The following is an 18,993-nucleotide window of genomic DNA, read 5'->3' on the forward strand; positions in this document are numbered from 1 at the left end:
TTGAAATATAATTTTACTATTAACCATTTTAGGCCCGCGCCTGGACCAGAAGTGATATACTTAAGGCACGTGGAAAGAGCACGACCATACGTTCCTCCGGGTGAAGAAGACCGCGTTTATCCTCCACCACAGTTCATAGTGCCACTAAAAAGTGTAACACAAATGGAAGGCGGTAAAATTCATTTTGAAACGAGAATAGAACCGGTCGGAGACCCAACGATGAGAATTGAGTGGTTAAAAAATGGACAAAGTATTGAAGCCAGTAAGTAACCTTTTTATACTAAAATTAAAATAAAGTGCGTATATATTATTTGACGTATGAATACAGATCGATGAGTAAAATTTGGCTATTTTTATAGTAATTACGTTGCAGATATTTAAGCTATTTATCATCTTGGACCTCAAGACAATACTTACAGTTTCGACACAATATATTTTCAACAATATTATGTATATATGTTCACAATAACTGTGTAAACACGAAAAGTAAACCTGTAGAGCTATTCCAGAACACAGGCTCTGTTGATACGTAGACGTATACGCGTGTGACAAGTTTACGATACAATTAGCTTCTTTACTATATTTTCCTTAGTCGCCGTGCACGAGAAGATGATTACAAATTTCGGTTAAGTTTCACGTTTCCTTGCCATTAGACATTTAAATTATGTATGATTTTAAATTACTTGTTTTTAATTAACACACGGGCCTTATATACAGTCTGCTCCAATGGGAAAAGGAAAGAAGGTGAATAAACAACTTTGACCTTGAATTGACATGACACGGGAGTTAGACTAGTGAGGAGGACATTACTGAATGAGTAGGTTAATGAATGAACGATAAAGTAAGGAATTATATAGAAAAGATATTTAGTCCACATTTCGAATGATGTGTTTGTTTAAATAATTTTAGTAAAATTAGTTTCTTTGATTGAAATATGGACTAACCTGACCCGACTATCAGGCCTTGACTTTAACAGGGGCTCTCCCTTTTTTGGAGAAAATTTCTAGCTTATTCCACCACGCCGCAAGCACGAGATGAATTATAAACACAAATTTAAACATATGAAAATTCAGTGGTTCTTTCGATTTTTTCGATTCACGATCATCGGTTAAGATTCGCGCGTTCTAACCACTAGGCCATCTCGGCCTTATAGGAATGAAATTGCATTGTTTTTATATTTCATTTTATATTCATTTTAATATACACATATATATATATATATATATATATATATATATATATATATATATATATATATATATATATGTTATATGGATTGCAGGTAAAATAAATACAATTATTAAACAAAAATAAAATTGATTCAGTTTCTGAGCTCTCAAAATATAGAGTATATTTTGAGTATCTTGTTAACTATATATATATATATATAGTTAACATATATATATATATATATATATATATATATATATATATATATATTTACCGGATGTAATATCCTGGCACATTATTCACACACGGCCATCTGATCCCAAACTAAGCAGAGCTTCTACTATGAAAACCAGACAACTGATATACTACTGATATACATATACTACTTTTCTTTTGTAAATACATACTTATATAGATAATTACACCCAGACTCAGGACAAAGAGACATGTTCATGCACACAAATGTCTCTCCTGGGTGGAAATCGAACCACAACCTTCGGCGTAAAAGGCAAGTATTTACCAACCACGTCAACGGCCCGTTGTTTAGGTAGCTTTCTATTTTTTTTTACAAATATTTCATACAACATATTTCAAACAAATTAATAAGCATATATCTATTAAAAAAAATCTAAAATTTATCAAAGACAAAGCTAAAATAATGTATTTCGAATTATATAAATTAATTTGTTCTCCATTTGTTTAGCGAACGTCCTTGGTCGAGATCGTAATAATCATTGTCAGTTCATAGAAAAATGCCGTCCCGAATGTCGGCAAAACTGTTTTCGGAACTTTGGAAGTAAAATTAATATAGAATTAAGTAATTAATCGAAATATTGCTGTAATACAAATAGAGGTATATTTATGAAGAACTGTTCGTAGTGCATAATATAGCGGAGTTATCAGGAAATCACTTGCATTATTAAAATATTAAGTTTTAGTCATTTCTATTGTCATTGGAATAGACTGTGTATTATTAATTATTAAATATCACAACTACTGAGTTTAGTTTAGCGTCTGCGTTCTGAAACGCGGGTAGATTTACGTTTAGTATAATCTTGTAAGATGACGATTCAAAGACGCTTCTAAGAGCCTACTTGAATAAACTATTTATTTGATTTAGATTTTTTATTCAAATTGTATAAGTAGTTCTTTATTATGTTATACTTATTTTGTTATAGGTTCAAGATTTACTTCAGTATTCCGTTTCGGATATATTTCTTTAGACATGCTCAGTCTTAATATTCAAGATAGTGGTGAATATACATGCCGGGCAGTAAGTGCTACTGGGTTGGCAGAAACCAAAGCAATGTTGCAAGTGACTCCAAGATCGACCATTGAAAGAGCAAGTCAACATCCAGAAAGCTTACAATATATTCAGCAATTAGAAGACTACTCCAAATATCAACATCAGGAGTCTATTGAAGAACAAATATCACAAAGACCACAATTCATAAGACCATTACAAGATCTTGGGGAATTACAAGAAGGCCGGAATGCACATTTTGAAGCGCAACTTACTCCAGTTAGTGACCCTACTATGAGGGTCGAATGGTACAAAGATGGCAAGTCTATTACAGCCAGCTCGCGAATCACAGCAATCTTCAACTTCGGCTACGTCTCCCTTAACATCATGCACCTACGGGCTGAAGATGCAGGTTCGTATACAGTGAGAGCTGTTAATAGGTTAGGCGAAGCTGTCAGTACCGCATCGATCCAAGTAGCTGCTAGAAGTACGGTTACGGCTGACCTTGGTATACCTGAACAACGTAGATACATAGAGAAGACTGAGCAGCTGGAAGCTTATCAACAACAACAGCATCAAAAGTACTATCAGGAAATACCAGATAGTACCCAGAGACCAGAATTTAAAACACCGATCAAAGATCAAATAAACATAAAAGAAGGCGGTTTTGCGCATTTTGAAGCTCGCCTTGAACCAATAGGCGACTCCACACTTAGAGTGGAATGGTTAAAAGATGGACGTCCAGTTGAAGCTAGTTCACGAATTACTACGTTCTTCAATTTCGGATATGTAGCTTTAACTATAAAGTCTGTAACTATTCATGATGCCGGTCACTACACATGTCGAGCCTATAATGCACTTGGTCAAGCTGCTACCAGTGCCAATCTGACTATAGTTACAAGAAAAGATATTATAGCTGAATCACAGCATCCTGGTGGACTAGAAAAAATTCAGTACTTAGAAGATTCTAGTAAGTATTCGAGACGAACGGACGAAGATGTTAGAATTACCCAAAAACCTAGATTCCTTGGTCCTTTGAAAGGAACGAATAAGATTGTAGAAGGACAAAGCGCGCATTTTGAGGCAAGAGTAGAGCCACAAAATGATTTGACAATGAATGTCGAATGGTATTTCAATGGAAAGCAAATTAAATCGGCTAATCGAATCCAAGCTTATCACAATTTCGGCTATGTTGCTTTAGACATTACTAGTGTTCGTGCTGAAGATGCTGGCGTATATACGGTGGTAGCGCGTAATGCTGCTGGAGAAGCACAACTCAGTGCTTCTATGTTGGTTGAAAGTAAGTAAAAAAAAGAAACTATTTGTTTAGTGTTTTTAATGTCAATATTTATTAACTCTTTATTGTGTTTTTCACTTTTTTAGCCCGCTCTAGTATTGATACTTCAAGTATACATCGTGGCCTGTACGAAAAAACACGACAAATAGAAGAATCAAAATTCGTTGAACCAATGTATCATATTGAAGAAATTTCAAAATCAAAGCCGGTTTTTGTACAACCCCTGTCGGATCCCCAACCTGTTTCCGAAGGTAAAAATATTCACCTCGAGTGTCGACTGGAACCTATGGGTGATCCTACAATGAGAGTTGAATGGTTCCATAATGGAAGAGCAGTCACAGTAGGATCTCGATTTAGGACTTACTACGATTTTGGCTTTGTAGCATTGGATATTATACATGCTACTTCGGTTGATTCAGGTGAATATACTGTTAGAGCAGTAAATCATTTGGGGTCAGCGCACACATCAGCAATGGTGAGAATTATTGAAAGATCAGATATCTTAACTGACACTCAAAATGAGCAAGCTGTGGAACAAATTCAAATGCTAGAAGATGCGAGCCGTCGTAATAAGCACGTGCAAGAAGATATAACTGTCATGCAAGCACCACAATTTTCAAGGGCGTTGCATAATATTGAAACCGTAGAAGGTACTAATGTACACTTAGAATGTCGACTACAACCAGTCGGAGATCCTACTATGAAAGTAGAATGGTTCTGCAATGGTAGACCGATTAAAACAGGTCACAGGTTTAGACCAGCTTACGAATTTGACTATGTCGCCTTGGATCTTTTAAGCGTATATCCAGAAGACTCCGGGGTATATACATGTCAAGCAACAAATCAATTAGGAGAAGCTGTCACATCTTGTGCCTTGCGAGTAATGGCAAAGAAAGACTTAATTTTTGAATCACAGCATCCTTCTGGCTTAGAAAAAATTCAATATTTAGAAGATACTTCTCGTTATAAAAAATCAGATGTTGTTGATGAATTTATAAGCATCAAACCACGATTTATAACAAAGCCAAAGTCAATTGACAGTGTTAAAGAAGGTAACCACGTTCACTTTGAATGTAAGCTTGAACCAGTTACTGACTCAAATCTAAAAGTTGAATGGTTTAAAAATGGCCAACCAGTTACAATTGGTCACAGATTTAGACCAATACACGATTTTGGATACGTAGCCCTTGATATAATAGATCTGATAGCCGAAGATTCAGGTATTTATACATGTAGAGCTGTTAACCTTGTCGGCTCCGATGAAGTAAATTGCAAACTAACGTGTCGGGAAACGGCTGACATTATAAGAGCTACTCAGAATGAAGTAGGTTTAGAGCAGATTCAAGTTTTAGAAGACAGATCAAAATATCATAGAACTGATATTATTGATGAAATAACCACTCAAGCGCCCATATTTACAACATCATTGAAAAATGTCGAAATCAAAGAAGGACAACGAGCCCACTTTGAATGTAGACTCATTCCTGTTTCTGATGCAACAATGAAAGTAGAATGGTATCATAATAATAAGCCTCTAAAAAGTGGTTCTAGATTTACGGAGACAAACAACTTTGGTTTTGTTGCACTCGACATTATGTCTTGTTTGCCAGAAGACTCGGGTACATACACCTGTAGAGCAATCAATGCTCTTGGTGAAGCTGTAACATCGGGTACTGCAATAGTACATTCGAAGAAATCAATTTACCTGGAGTCCCAGCATGAAGGTGCTTTACCAAGACTAACACAGCTAGAAGATTCCACAAGACATCAAAGGCAATCGACGCAAGAAGAACTAGTGACTCAAGCGCCTGTTTTTACTTTGCCCATGAAGGACATACGAGTTGCAGAAAATCAAGCAGTTCACTTCGAAGCTAGACTTATTCCAGTAGGTGATCCTAAATTAAGAGTTGAGTGGTTAAGAAATGGAGTTTCTATTGAAGCTTGTAAGTATATTAAAATATTGTTTTAATATTACATCGATTAGTTCATACGTTTCATGCGGTTTTAATATTTTTAGCAAATCGCATCACTACCATGCATGACTTTGGCTACGTTGCTCTCAACATGAAGTATGTGAATCCCGAAGACTCGGGTACCTACACCTGTCGAGCAATAAATGAACTTGGAGAAGCTGTTACATCGTCTACCCTCTTCGTTCAATGTATGTACTTACAATATTTAATTAATTGTAATTCCTAATGATGATCGACTACTGTTTGTTTTTATTTTCGTTTGGTTATTATGCGAATTGATACCTACATAAGTAATATTTTTTAGCTAAAGCATCTTTACAATTAGAAACAGTACATGAAACTGCCTTGCAAAAAATACGACAGTTAGAAGATACATCCCGCTATCAACGCAGGGAAGAAGTCGAGGTTGCTGTAAATCAAGTTCCTCGATTTATTACACAATTAAATGGTCCTTCTAAATTAGTCGAAGGGCAAAGTGCACATTATGAATGTAGAATAGAACCCTATCCCGACCCAACAATGCGAGTCGAATGGTACTTCAATGGGAAAGTCTTACAAAGTGGGCATCGTTATCGCACGGCTTATGATTTTGGCTTCGCAGCCCTTGATATTCTGACAGTATACGGAGAAGATTCTGGTGAATATACTTGTAAAGTTATAAATAACTTAGGTCAAGCTGCATCATCTATCAAACTAAATGTTCAATGTAAGTAATTTTTAAAATATGTATTCTCTATTTATATTTAGTCAACGGTCAAACGCTGGCTTATTAATAAAAAAAAAATCTCTGCTTTATATAAACATTTCATTTATTTTTTAAGCGATCTCTATACTAAACTAAATCTAATTTGGCGGACCTAACACCGATCTCTAGGGCTTAAATATGATACCAGTTCTTTAGTCCTGTTAAATAACTTTAGATTAAAGATCGTGTAAAGCAAAGTTGGCACCAGATAATGTTTTGAATTGTTTCATAATGTTAAAATTATTTTTTAGCAAAAGAATCAATTATTAGAGATACACAGCATGAGAGTGCTTTGGAAAAAATTCAATATCTTGAAGATGATAGTAGATACAAGCGAGTGGTCCGAGATGAGGGTTTTATTGCCGAGAAACCTCAATTTGGAAAACCTCTTAAAAATGTACACGTTGCGGAAGGACTACCGATACATCTAGAGGCCACCTTAACACCCGTTAATGATCCTACAATGCGAGTCGAATGGTATTGTAATGGAAGACCTATTCAACAAGGCCACCGATTTAAGACTACTTATGACTTTGGTTATGTCGCGTTGGATGTTTTGTATGCTTATGCAGAAGATTCTGGAACTTACATGTGTAAGGCGACAAATGCAGTCGGTGAAGCAGTAACAACCAGTTCTGTGAATGTGGATGGTAAGTATTTCGATTTTGTTATTAGCACATTTTATATTTTTAAATAGTTATCATAAATTAATGAATAAAAACTTTTTTTTGCTAGCCATGGCTACTTTATATCTGGAAACATTAGATGAACAACGCTTGAAAAAAATCAAAGAACTCGAGCAATACGAAAGACCAAAAGCTGTCGAAGAAGATAAACCCGGTCAACGACCTGTGTTCTTAACTGCTTTAACTAGTCTAGAGAACCTTAAAGAAGGTGACCGTGCTCACTTTGAATGTAGAGTAGAGCCTATCAATGATCCTGATCTCAAAATTGAGTGGTTCCTTAATGGTAAAAAAATAAAGACAGGTCACAGATTTAGAACAACACATGACTTCGGATATGTCGCATTGGATATATTATATTCTTACGCTGAAGATTCTGGAACGTACATGTGTAAAGCCACTAACAAACTCGGAGAAGCAGTTAATACGTGCACGTTGAAGGTTGCAAGTAAGTATAATTATTATTATCTTCTTAAAGTCCTAGTGAAATTGCCACAAATTACGATTATATGTTGTAGGTTTTTACATCATGGTTGTTTGATATACAATAAAAATGACAAATAAATAAATTGCAATTACCTTGCAATTTATTTAGTTGAGTTGCTTGCAAACTACTTGCAATTGTATTATTAACTTTGTTTTTGTAGGTCATCGAAATATTATCTTAGACACTCAACATCCTAATGGCCTTGAGAAAATAAGACAACTAGAGGCCCAAGGTCATCAAGCAAGAATAGAAGTTGAAGAGCCTAAGATTTCACCACCAAGATTTGTAACGGAACTCAGGGGAACAACCCATGTTTTTGAGGGTCAAACGGCACATTTTGAATGCCAAGTTGAACCAGTACACGACCCTAATTTACGCATTGAGTTCTATCACAACGGTAAAGCATTGCAATCTGCATCACGGTTCCATATAACTTTTGATTTTGGTTATGTGTCATTGGATATACAGCACTGTGTCCCGGAAGACGCAGGTGAATATTCTGTAAAAGCGATTAATGCTCTTGGTCAGTGCACTTCATCGATATCCATGACAGTAACCGCAAAAGGTAGTATTATATCGGAATCTCAACGTCCAGAAGGTCTCGAGAAAATTCGAGAGTTAGAATCAGCAGAACCATTTAAAAGGCCAGAAATACCTGAGCCCGTTACTAGGCAAAGACCTGTCTTTACTCAGCCTCTGCAAAATATCGATAATATTCAAGAGGGACAGACTGCTCACTTTGATTGTCGACTTATTCCTGTTGGAGATCCAACTCTCAAAGTTGAATGGTTCAGAAATGAAAAACTAATAGAGGACAGTTCAAGAATAACCAAAACACATGATTTTGGATATGTTTCTATGACTATTTCTCACGTGCGTGATGAAGATGAAGGAGTTTATATGTGTAGGGCATCGAATTTACTAGGAGAAGCAGTTACAACAGCTGCAATGAAAATAAAAAGTAAATCCTATTTTTATATATTATACAAATTTTATATATATTGAAATAAAAATATACTTCAATTTAACAATTATCATATTTATTTTTATTAGCAAAAGCATCGATCCAAATGGATACACAACATCCTGAAGGAATGAAGAAAATTCAAAAATTGGAAGAACCCTTGTCAAGAAAAGCCGAGGAACCAGAAAGAGAATTTGAGAAACCAATCTTCACTCAGGTTTTGACCGGGCCATCTGAATTATGGGAGGGACAACACGCTCATTATGAGGCTCGAGTAGTTCCTGTTGGAGACCCCAGTCTGCGATTTGAATGGTATATAAACGGCGTTGAACTTAAAATGGGTATGTATATATTATTAAAAAAAAAATGTTTAATATTAGCGTATCGTAGCATAATATTGATCATTACAAAAAATATTAAACTATTTTTGTACCATGCTTACTCATTTATTACCTTCAGAACTTTTAGTTCATTTCTGTGAACTATACAATTGTAAAAAAATACAGTGTTATTATATCACACGTCAAATACAGCAATAATTTCATTAAGAATAAATATTTTATTTTATTTGGTTTGTAAAATATGAGTTAACTGCTCGTCAACAACGTCATAAAGATGAGTCCAATTTTCTTATGATCGATATAATAAAACAGATTAAGATAAAAACACAAAACAGACTATAAGAAATTTAATCCAATATTGTTTAATAATTCCCAGGTTCGCGATTCCGCACTACTCACGATTTCGGTTTTGTTACGCTGGACATCAATTCAGTTGTTGCACAAGATGCAGGATTATATATGTGTAAGGCTATAAATAAGGCAGGCAGCACTGTGTCTTCTACTTCGCTAAAAGTAAAAACAAAATCAACAATTATTGATGAAGCCTTGAGACCTGAATCATGGCAAAAAATTCAATTGAAAGAGGCAGCAATGAACAAAGTGCCAGAAATGTTTATAGATACTAGTGTTCAACAGGCTCCCATATTTACCACCCACCTTAAAAGCTATGATAAGCTTGTTGAAGGGCAACATGTTTATTTAGAAGCCCAAGTTGAGCCACGGACGGATCCTAACTTAAGAATTGAGTGGTTTAAGAATGGAATATCATTAACCACTGGATCAAGGCTAAAGAGTACTTTTGACTTTGGCTTAGTAACGCTCTCTATCAACTCCTTACGAATTGACGATTCGGGTATATATACATGCAAAGCTACAAACTTAATGGGTGAAGCAGTTTCCACCGCTTCGATTAAAATTGAAGACCGTCATTGGCTGCTCGGTGAATCATTACACCCTCAGTCCTTAGACCGTATAGGAGCACTGGAACAACCTAAACCAAGTAAGCCTGAGTCACCAGAACCAGTTTATGAGACTCCTGTTTTTATTTCACATCTTAATAACATAATATGCAAGGAGGGTGATAATATACACTTTGAGTGCAATGTCGAACCATCTAGAGACCCGACACTTAAGATTGAATGGTTCTTTAACAACAAACCTTTGCCGTCTGGGACTAGATATAAGAGTACGCATGATTTTAGCTATGTGTCATTGGACATTACGCACACGTATGAAGAAGATTCTGGTATTTTTACATGTAAAGCTACTAATAGCAAGGGATCTGCGACTACGTCAGGTTCTTTGAGGTGTACCGGAGATAAACACATTTATTTGGATACTCAACATCCACAAGGCAAAGCTGGTTTAGAAGCTGTTGAACAAGCAGAAGAAGCAAGACTCTCTAAAACAAGAAGAACATCTGTTCCAGATGTTGAATATCCGAAACCTGAATGGGTGGTACCAGTGGCTGCTGAACATCAGTTAATTGAGGGACAGGCTCTTCACCTCGAGGGCCAAGTTGAACCCAAGAACGATCCTGACTTAAAGATTGAATGGTATTTTAATGGCAAAGTTTTAGAACAAGGTTCACGATTTAAGCTTACGAGTGATTTCGGTTTTGTAACCTTAGATGTAACCGACGTATATGAAAGGGACAGTGGAATTTATACATGCAAAGCTTATAATAAAAAAGGAGAAGCGTTTACCTCTTCTACTATTTATTGTACTAGTAAAGAAAACCTTATTGAAAGAACGCAACATCCAAAAGGTAAAGAAGGCTTGGAAAAAATACAAAATCTAGAAGAATCTCTTCGCAGGGAGCCTGGACAGAAGCCCGAAGATGATACAGGAAGACCACCCGAATTTGTTACCCTTTTCCAAGACATTACTGATATTAGTGAAGGTCAGATTGCCCACTATGAAGCATCTTTGATACCCACTGGCGACCAGAGTATGGTTATCGAATGGTTTTATAATGGTAAATCAATTGAGGCTAGTCATAGGATACGTACAGTATATGCTTTTGGAATGGTGGTTCTTGAAATTTTGGGTACAAAAACTTCTGATTCTGGAGTATACTCATGCCGTGCTACAAATAAATGGGGTCAAGCCGAAATAAACGTTAAACTGGAATGTGTAGACAAAAGCAAAGGACAAAAGCCTAAGTTTACTACACATATACAGAATATTGAAGGTCTTAAAGATGGCCAGTCCGCACACTTTGAGTGTACTGTAATTCCAGTTGATGACCCGGACATGAAGATTGAGTGGTATCATAATGGCCAGCCGTTACGTCATTCTACAAGAATTAAAACTATTTCTGATTTCGGTTTTGTAGTCCTTGATATTGCGTATACCCAGAACCATGACACCGGAGAATATATTTGTCGTGCTTATAACAAATATGGGGAAGATTTCACTAAAGCTACTATAAATTGCTATGGAAAGGGTGGAGTTTATTCAGATAGCTTACAACCTGAATCTCTAGCAAAGATCAGAGAACTAGAAAGCTTGCAAGGTATGCAACAACACGTACCAGCATTGGCTTCGGCTGAACCACCTAAATTTATTACACAGATACAAGACATTACAAAACTTGTTGAAGGACAAAGCGCACACTTCGAGGCAAGGCTGGTTCCAGTAGATGATCCCGATCTTAAGGTTGAATGGTTCTACAATGGGAAAAAATTACCACACGGGCACAGATATAGGACTTTCCATGACTTTGGGATAGTTATATTAGACATTCTGTATTGTTATGAAGAAAATTCAGGAGAATACGAGTGTGTCGCGACTAACAAATTGGGCCGAGATTCAACAAAAGCTACTCTTAAATGCACTTCAAAAGAGAATTTGATTCTGGACTCGCAACTACCGCGGGTAATTTATTCAATATTCAAAAATACATTAGTGCGGATAAAAAAGGCACTGATTTTACTAATATATACATTTTTATTTTTTAAGGGCATGGAAGGTGGCTTACAGAAATTACAAACACTAGAAGATTCTATGATACGCAGAAAGGAAACTGAAATAGAAGAAAAACGTGGAAAAGCACCCGTTTTTACAGTTCCCTTATCCAACATTGAGAATCTGAGAGAGGGCGAGAACGCTCATTTCGAGGCTCGCTTAACGCCGACTGATGACCCCAATCTTAAAGTACTAATACATACGATATAATTTAATGTCTTATTTTCTAATTTTGTACAACAAAGTTATAATAATTATTATCTTTTTTAGGTGGAGTGGTATTGGAATGGAAAATCTTTGAAGGCTGGGTCTAGATTCAGAACATTTTGCGATTTTGGTTTTGTAATACTTGAAATATCACCAACTTATCCCGAAGACTCTGGTGAATATTTATGTAGGGCATATAACAATTACGGCGAAGCAGTCACCACAGCTGCAATGAAAGTACAAGGAAAGAGAAACATTATTTTAGAGTCACAATTACCAAAAGGTATGGAAGGCACCATCGACAAAATAGCTGCCCTGGAAGGGTACACTGGTACTGTAGACTCATTAACACCAGAAGCGGAAAGTGGTAATCCCCCAGAGTTTACCACGACGCCGTCTGATCTCATACTATCGGAAAATTCATCTGCTCATTTCGAATGTCGTTTGATTCCTGTCAATGACTCCAGCATGATAGTTGAATGGTTCCATAATGGCAAACCCCTTTTAACTGGATCGAGGGTAAAGACGATAAATGATTTTGGATTCGTTATATTAGAGATTGGCGGTGTATATCAACGCGACGCTGGCCTTTACACTTGTAAGGCAACAAACCGACACGGTGAAGCAACGGTGTCTTGTAAACTTCAGGTCAAAGGTAGACAAGGTATTATTCTTGAGCCACAGTTGCCTTCTCATTTTAAATCTGGTACCGAAAGTATACAAAAACTAGAAGAAACGCTACACAAACGTGACGAAATTACTATTGAGGATGAAAAACCAAATCCTCCTAGATTTACTGTTGAAATTAAGGATAATCTTGATGTAAACGAAGGAGGACCTATTCATTTCGATTGCCGTGTTGAACCTGTTGGTGATCCCACTATGAGAATTGATTGGTTTTATAACGGCAGACCTTTTGCGACAGGATCTCGTGTACATATGCTGAACGATTTTGGATTTATTGCTTTGGACATAGATTATATATATACTAGAGATGCTGGCGAATACACTTGCCGTGCTACAAACAAGTGGGGTTCAGCAACTACTACTGCTAAAGTCACATGCAGTTCTAAGCGTGATATTATCTTAGAATCTCAGTTACCACAAGGTATGAGTGGAGAGAAAATAAAAGAACTGGAAAAAGGGCGCATCAGCGACGCTCCTAAAGAAGAAACTGTAGTTAATTCACCACCTAAATTCATTACTCAAATTCAATCACACACTATAGAAGAATCTGAGTCTGTGCGTTTTGAATGCCGAGTTGAACCAAAACAAGATCCTAAACTGCGAATTGAGTGGTATAGAAACGGTAAACTTTTACCTTCTGGTCATAGATTCCGAACGGTGTATGATATGGGCTTTGTTTCACTTGACATTTTATACGTTTATGCTGAAGATTCAGGGGAATATGTTTGCCGTGCTGTCAATGACTTTGGAGAAGATTTCACTAAAGCGACTGTATCTTGTAAACGTAAGTATTTACGTGTACAAATAAATGTTTTGTTATTAATTATATAATTGTATTTTATATTCACTTTTGTTTTTTTTTTTAAATAGAACTCCCAGATATTATTTTACAAAATCAAGTACCGAAAGGCATGAAGAAATCCGAAGCATTAACTCAAATGGAGGCAACTATTAAGAAATATACCTCGGAAGTATTTTTAACAGAAGAAGATCTCTTTGACGTCGATAAGAAACAACCACCTCGGTTTGTAACACAAATCCAAAGTCAAACTACCTTGATTGAAATGGAATCGACCAAATTTGAATGTCAGCTAGCGCCCGTTGGAGATCCTAATATGAAAGTTGAATGGTTCTTTAATGGCAAACCTTTGTTACACAGTAAGTATTCTTTACTTTATTAAATACTTTATTTAATAACCAATACTTTCTCGTCTTTGTAGATTCAAAACGTTACTCCTTCTAAATTGCAATTATTGATGGTTATTGAAAAACTTTATAATCATATTGTATTTCATTAAATGCTCTAGTAACAACCTGTAAACGTGTCTCTGTTAGGCTTAGGCACTTAACGAGAGGATTAGGAGCTTATTCCACCACGCTGCTCCAAAGCGCTTTGGAGGATGTACTTGTGACAGATTTTTATTTAACACAAGCAGGTTTTCTCATAATGTTTCCTTTCCCGCTGAGCACATGATGAATTATATAAATTAATTAAACACGTGATAATTCAGCAGTGCTTGCTCGGGTTTGAACCTACAATCTTCGGTTAAGATCCAGGTATTCTAGATACTGGGCTATCTCGGCTGCATCTGTGGATTTGAATTTTGTTAATACTTTTTTTTTTTCAGAAAATCGCTTTACACCGATTTATGACTTTGGTTACGTTGCAATGAACTTCGGCTGGGTATATCCGGAAGACAGCGGTGAATATCTTTGTCGAGCAACTAATTTGTATGGTATGGATGAAACCAGAGCGGTTATTAAAACTACTGGTAAGCCAGGCATTGTGTATGATTCTCAGTTGCCTAAGCATATGAAGAGTATTGAAAAAATACGGGAAATGGAAGCTTCTTGGCAAGTGTAAGTATTATTATGAATGGAAATTATATTACAATGTATGTATTTTCTTTGAATATTTTGACTAAGAATAAATATTTGTAAAGTGGGCCTGAACAAGCTGTGGAAGAAACTAAGCCCCGATCAGCTCCAGTATTCGTAAGCCGTCCGGAACCAGTTACAGTAGAGGAAGGAGAATGGGCACGTTTTTGCTGTCGTGTGACTGGCCATCCGAAACCTCGAGTGATGTGGCTCATCAATGGAAATACCATTGTGAACGTAAGCGTTTTTAATATGATCAGATAATTTGACAAATAATAAATACTAATAGTAATACTATACACAATCTAATAAAATACTTATCGATTTCGTAAGTTTACACATTAAAATTCACAGGGCTCTCGATACAAGCTGACGTATGACGGAATGTATCACCTTGATATACCAAAAACCAGGCAGTATGATACAGGCAAAATCGAAGTTATTGCTAGAAGTTCAGTAGGGGAGGCTTTAGCAACCACCGAGTTAAAAGTTATTCCGAGACACGATGATTATAGAGGTGTTCTCAAAAACGCACCAAGGCGTAAGTATATCTTATTCATAAAACACTGTTGGCAGCAAGTATTTAAAGCTTAAGATGCTCTTTTATCTGCTTACAATGAATGAGTTTGAGAAATAAGGCTTACATAAATCTGCTGCACTAACACACGTCCACAAATCACGCACACCACACAACCGCTTAAGCACAAATATCCCTCGCTTCCTTGAAATATTCCCATTTACCATATGAAGGAGTGCCGCTAAACACCTGCTTCTATCGCCTTAGCATCGGATTCTGGCAAAGGTATGTTTTGTAGTTTTGATCTAAAATACTAAAAGTTAAGAATAACATACTTATTACAATTATTAATTTTATATACAGCTTGGTATGATGAAACAACTCAATATCAACGATCCGAAACTGAGTTGGAAAAAACATTCGAAGAAAGGCAAACTATGCAACGTCAGGGTGTTATTGATCATAGACCTGAGTTGAAGCCAAAACTTATTAAGGATGCTGAAACGGAGTGGCAACAGACAGTAAAGAAAAAGAAGAGTGAGGAATATTACAACAAATTGCAGGAACTTGAAAATGAACAAATTGTTAAAGAGAGTCGGTTGAGGGAGTCTTCCCGTCAATATTCCATTCCTGGAGAGAAAGTTACAAGTTCTTCCGTCGCTAGAAGTATGGCACAGAAATATGAAGACAAATTGTACGTATTTAAATAAATATGCTTATGTAAAAATTGAATAGTTATTTTTCGTCTATTATGGAAATATTAAACAATGAAATTAATGTTACATAAAATATGTTATATTACAGGGATCAAACAGAAGAAATTGTTGAAAATCAAACTCAAAAGAAAGTACAAAAGGCGAGAATACCTGGTCCATCAGAATCTACCGTTCACGGCAAGGAAGTGCACGTCGCCAAACAAAAACAAATACAAAAAGAAATTGTCGGTGATACAGAAATTACTCGGAAAATTACATCAACGGAAACAACTGAAGTAGAACATAAAGCTCAAACAAAAGAGAGAGTGGTCGAGGGGCCCGTTAAACCCTGTACACCTCCAATATTTACTAAAAAAATGCAGCCTTGTCGTGTTTTGGAACACGAACAAGCAAGATTTGAGGTAGAATTCGATGGAGATCCATTACCACAAATAAAGTGGTATCGCGAAAACTTTCCTATTAAGAATTCGCCAGACTTCCAAATTCATACTTTCAGCACCAAATCCGTTCTTATAATTAGACAAGTTTTTGTTGAAGATTCTGCAGTGTTTGCAGCCGTAGCTGAAAATAGAGGCGGTACTGCCAAATGCAGTGCTAATTTAGTCGTGGAAGAACGTAGACGCCAAGGCAGGGGTGGAGTCATTCCGCCTAGTTTCACCTTGACAGCGCAAAATGTCAATGTGACAGCTGGTCAGTTGGTGAGATTTGATACCAAAGTTACAGGAACGAAGCCAATCGACGTATACTGGTTAAAAAATGGTAAGAAAGTTCAGCCAGATATAAGAAACAAGATCTTGGAGGAAGACGGCACATATACTCTACTTATTTTAGAAGCTTTTACACAAGATTCGGGTAAATATGAATGCGTAGCCATAAATAGCTCCGGCGAAGCAAGATGCGATGCTGAATGCGTGGTCAATGCTCCGGCTACTAAAGATAAACCAAAGCCCCAAACAAAGTCAGCTAATTCTCCGCCCGAAATTATAGAACCACTCAAAGACAAAATAGTCACTGAAGGACAAGCTATCGAGTTTGGATGTAAGATTGTCGGCAAACCTGTTCCTACTGTGCAATGGTACAAAGGTGAAAAATTAATTAAGCCATCCAAGTACTTCCAAATGTCTAGGACTGCAGACGATTACTCTCTACGCATATCTGAAGCTTTTCCTGAAGATGAGGGTGACTACAAATGCGTCGCTTATAACTTAGCTGGCCGTGTGACTGTTGCTGCTAAACTTAAAGTTCTGCAACCAGACCAGGCTGAAAATTTACCAACTCTTACACCTCTGCGTGATGTCGTCGTGTACGAGGGCCAACCTGCACAGTTCAAGACTCACATCACTGGCAAAGCTAAGCCAACCATCCAGTGGTTACGAGAAGGCGCTCTCATACCAGAAACTCCTGATTTCCAAGTAAGTTAAATCTTGGCATTTTTTAAGTAATAGTAGTAATTTTTAGCCAGTCATATGAGATAATTATAGTTTAGATTAATTATATAGGCTTCAAAGGATAATGCCCGAAACTATAGAATTTCGGCCCACCCGAAACATCGAGTGACAAGCATGTCATGTCATGTCTACAATAAAATGTAATTATAGCATTTTAGTAGATTTAATGATAACTAATAATTAATATAACATGCCTTTACAACTTAATAATGTAATTTAGCTAAAGTTCTTTTTTAAATTGCAATATACTATATTTCAAATATATTGTAATGAGGTGTATCGTTACATTGATTACCTACGGGGAGTCGGCCATCACAGGTTATAAATAAATCAGTAAAGCACTTCAATCTGTTGCATGGTTTTCCATGTTGCGAGAAGAGTTTTGAATGAGCCTCCTGTTGATGCACAAATGACAATTTATGCACCTCGACGTCGTTAACTAAATCGCAGATAATAATCAGTGGTTAGGAAACTACTTCCAAAAAATTCTGACAAAATCAGTAAGTAGGCGAGATCTAATCAGTCGTAAAAACAAAAGGCAAAAGAAAAAGTCGCTGGCAAGTTGAAACAATAGTAAAAACACAAAAATCGAGCGTAAAACACAAACACAAACTATTAAATATATAATAGCTTGTGTTATGAATACGCAGAGAGCTATTATTTTTTTGATTATTAGCTAAGCCCGCGATTTCACCCGCGTATAACTTAAAAAAAATCACTAAGAGCAGACTTATAATATTTCGGTATATACAAAATTTTTACTTTTATTTTTGTCTTTCCCTGCGCTTTATTTATAGAGACTGCAAACGATACCTTCACAGGAAATTGTGTCCTTTTAAAACTAAAACGTAAATCTGTTTATATGTAGTTGTTTTCATATAACAGCATACGGTGAACCCTATTTAATATGATCGATCATATAGATCCGAGTTCAACTTACGGTTATTGAAAGAAAAGTTATTTTATTGCAATTGTATCGAATAAATGTTCGACGTGATTCTTTAAATATACATAAGTTTTATTTATAAACCGATTGAAATAAAACAAACACTAAATTTTATGTGAAGATAGCCACAACACATTAGTGAAAACTGCACTCAGTTCCGTTGAGACGTTTCTAGGAGTTATCGTGCACAAACGCACAGATAAACAGACAAAATTTCTAATAGTTTTGGGTTCTATTGCGTTGATAAAGGCCCCCGGTAATAGTTTTACTCATATATATCTTTCATGTATCCATTGTCATTATTGACATTTTGTTGACGTAAGAATTTTAACAAATTGACAAAAATAATGATTTTTATAATTATACCTTTATAATATATAATGCAAGTAGCATTAAGTTATTTGAAATATTTATTTAAATCTTTACATCAAATTTCTAGAAACAAATCTCTATCTGATACTTGCGCTCAAAGAAGTACATCAACATTCGCTTATTAACGGGAAATGAATCACTCTGGGCGACTTTTACAGAATCATCTGTTATTATTAAGTTTTTTGATTGATTTCGTTAATTTATATTTTTTGTAAATTAATGAATTCGGTGGGGCAGAATCGGGCATTGTCATTTGTCTTGTAATCGAAACCAAGTAAAGAAAAAAAAACCTGACTGAAACAGAAAACAAGTAACATCCTGTAAATCCCACTTCCTTACACCTCCCCGT

General features: G+C 36.1%; 1 protein-coding gene across 1 annotated transcript in view; it reads left to right on the top strand.

Annotated features, from left to right (window-relative positions):
- The window catches only part of LOC126780253 (titin), a 93,364-nt gene that overhangs the window by 11,264 nt on the left and 63,107 nt on the right, over positions 1–18,993 (top strand). Inside the window, exons 3-20 of the mRNA XM_050504562.1 lie at positions 33–262; positions 2,349–3,713; positions 3,797–5,653; positions 5,728–5,871; positions 5,988–6,389; positions 6,680–7,078; positions 7,164–7,559; positions 7,759–8,559; positions 8,652–8,903; positions 9,280–11,783; positions 11,868–12,062; positions 12,144–13,551; positions 13,638–13,925; positions 14,396–14,627; positions 14,711–14,882; positions 15,000–15,186; positions 15,526–15,856; positions 15,967–17,290. Coding sequence (XP_050360519.1) covers positions 33–262; positions 2,349–3,713; positions 3,797–5,653; positions 5,728–5,871; positions 5,988–6,389; positions 6,680–7,078; positions 7,164–7,559; positions 7,759–8,559; positions 8,652–8,903; positions 9,280–11,783; positions 11,868–12,062; positions 12,144–13,551; positions 13,638–13,925; positions 14,396–14,627; positions 14,711–14,882; positions 15,000–15,186; positions 15,526–15,856; positions 15,967–17,290 — 12,487 coding nt within the window. The remainder of the gene's footprint in view (positions 1–32; positions 263–2,348; positions 3,714–3,796; positions 5,654–5,727; positions 5,872–5,987; positions 6,390–6,679; positions 7,079–7,163; positions 7,560–7,758; positions 8,560–8,651; positions 8,904–9,279; positions 11,784–11,867; positions 12,063–12,143; positions 13,552–13,637; positions 13,926–14,395; positions 14,628–14,710; positions 14,883–14,999; positions 15,187–15,525; positions 15,857–15,966; positions 17,291–18,993) is intronic.

This window comes from Nymphalis io, chromosome Z (genome assembly GCF_905147045.1).
Source record: "Nymphalis io chromosome Z, ilAglIoxx1.1, whole genome shotgun sequence".
Lineage (NCBI taxonomy): Eukaryota > Metazoa > Arthropoda > Insecta > Lepidoptera > Nymphalidae > Nymphalis > Nymphalis io.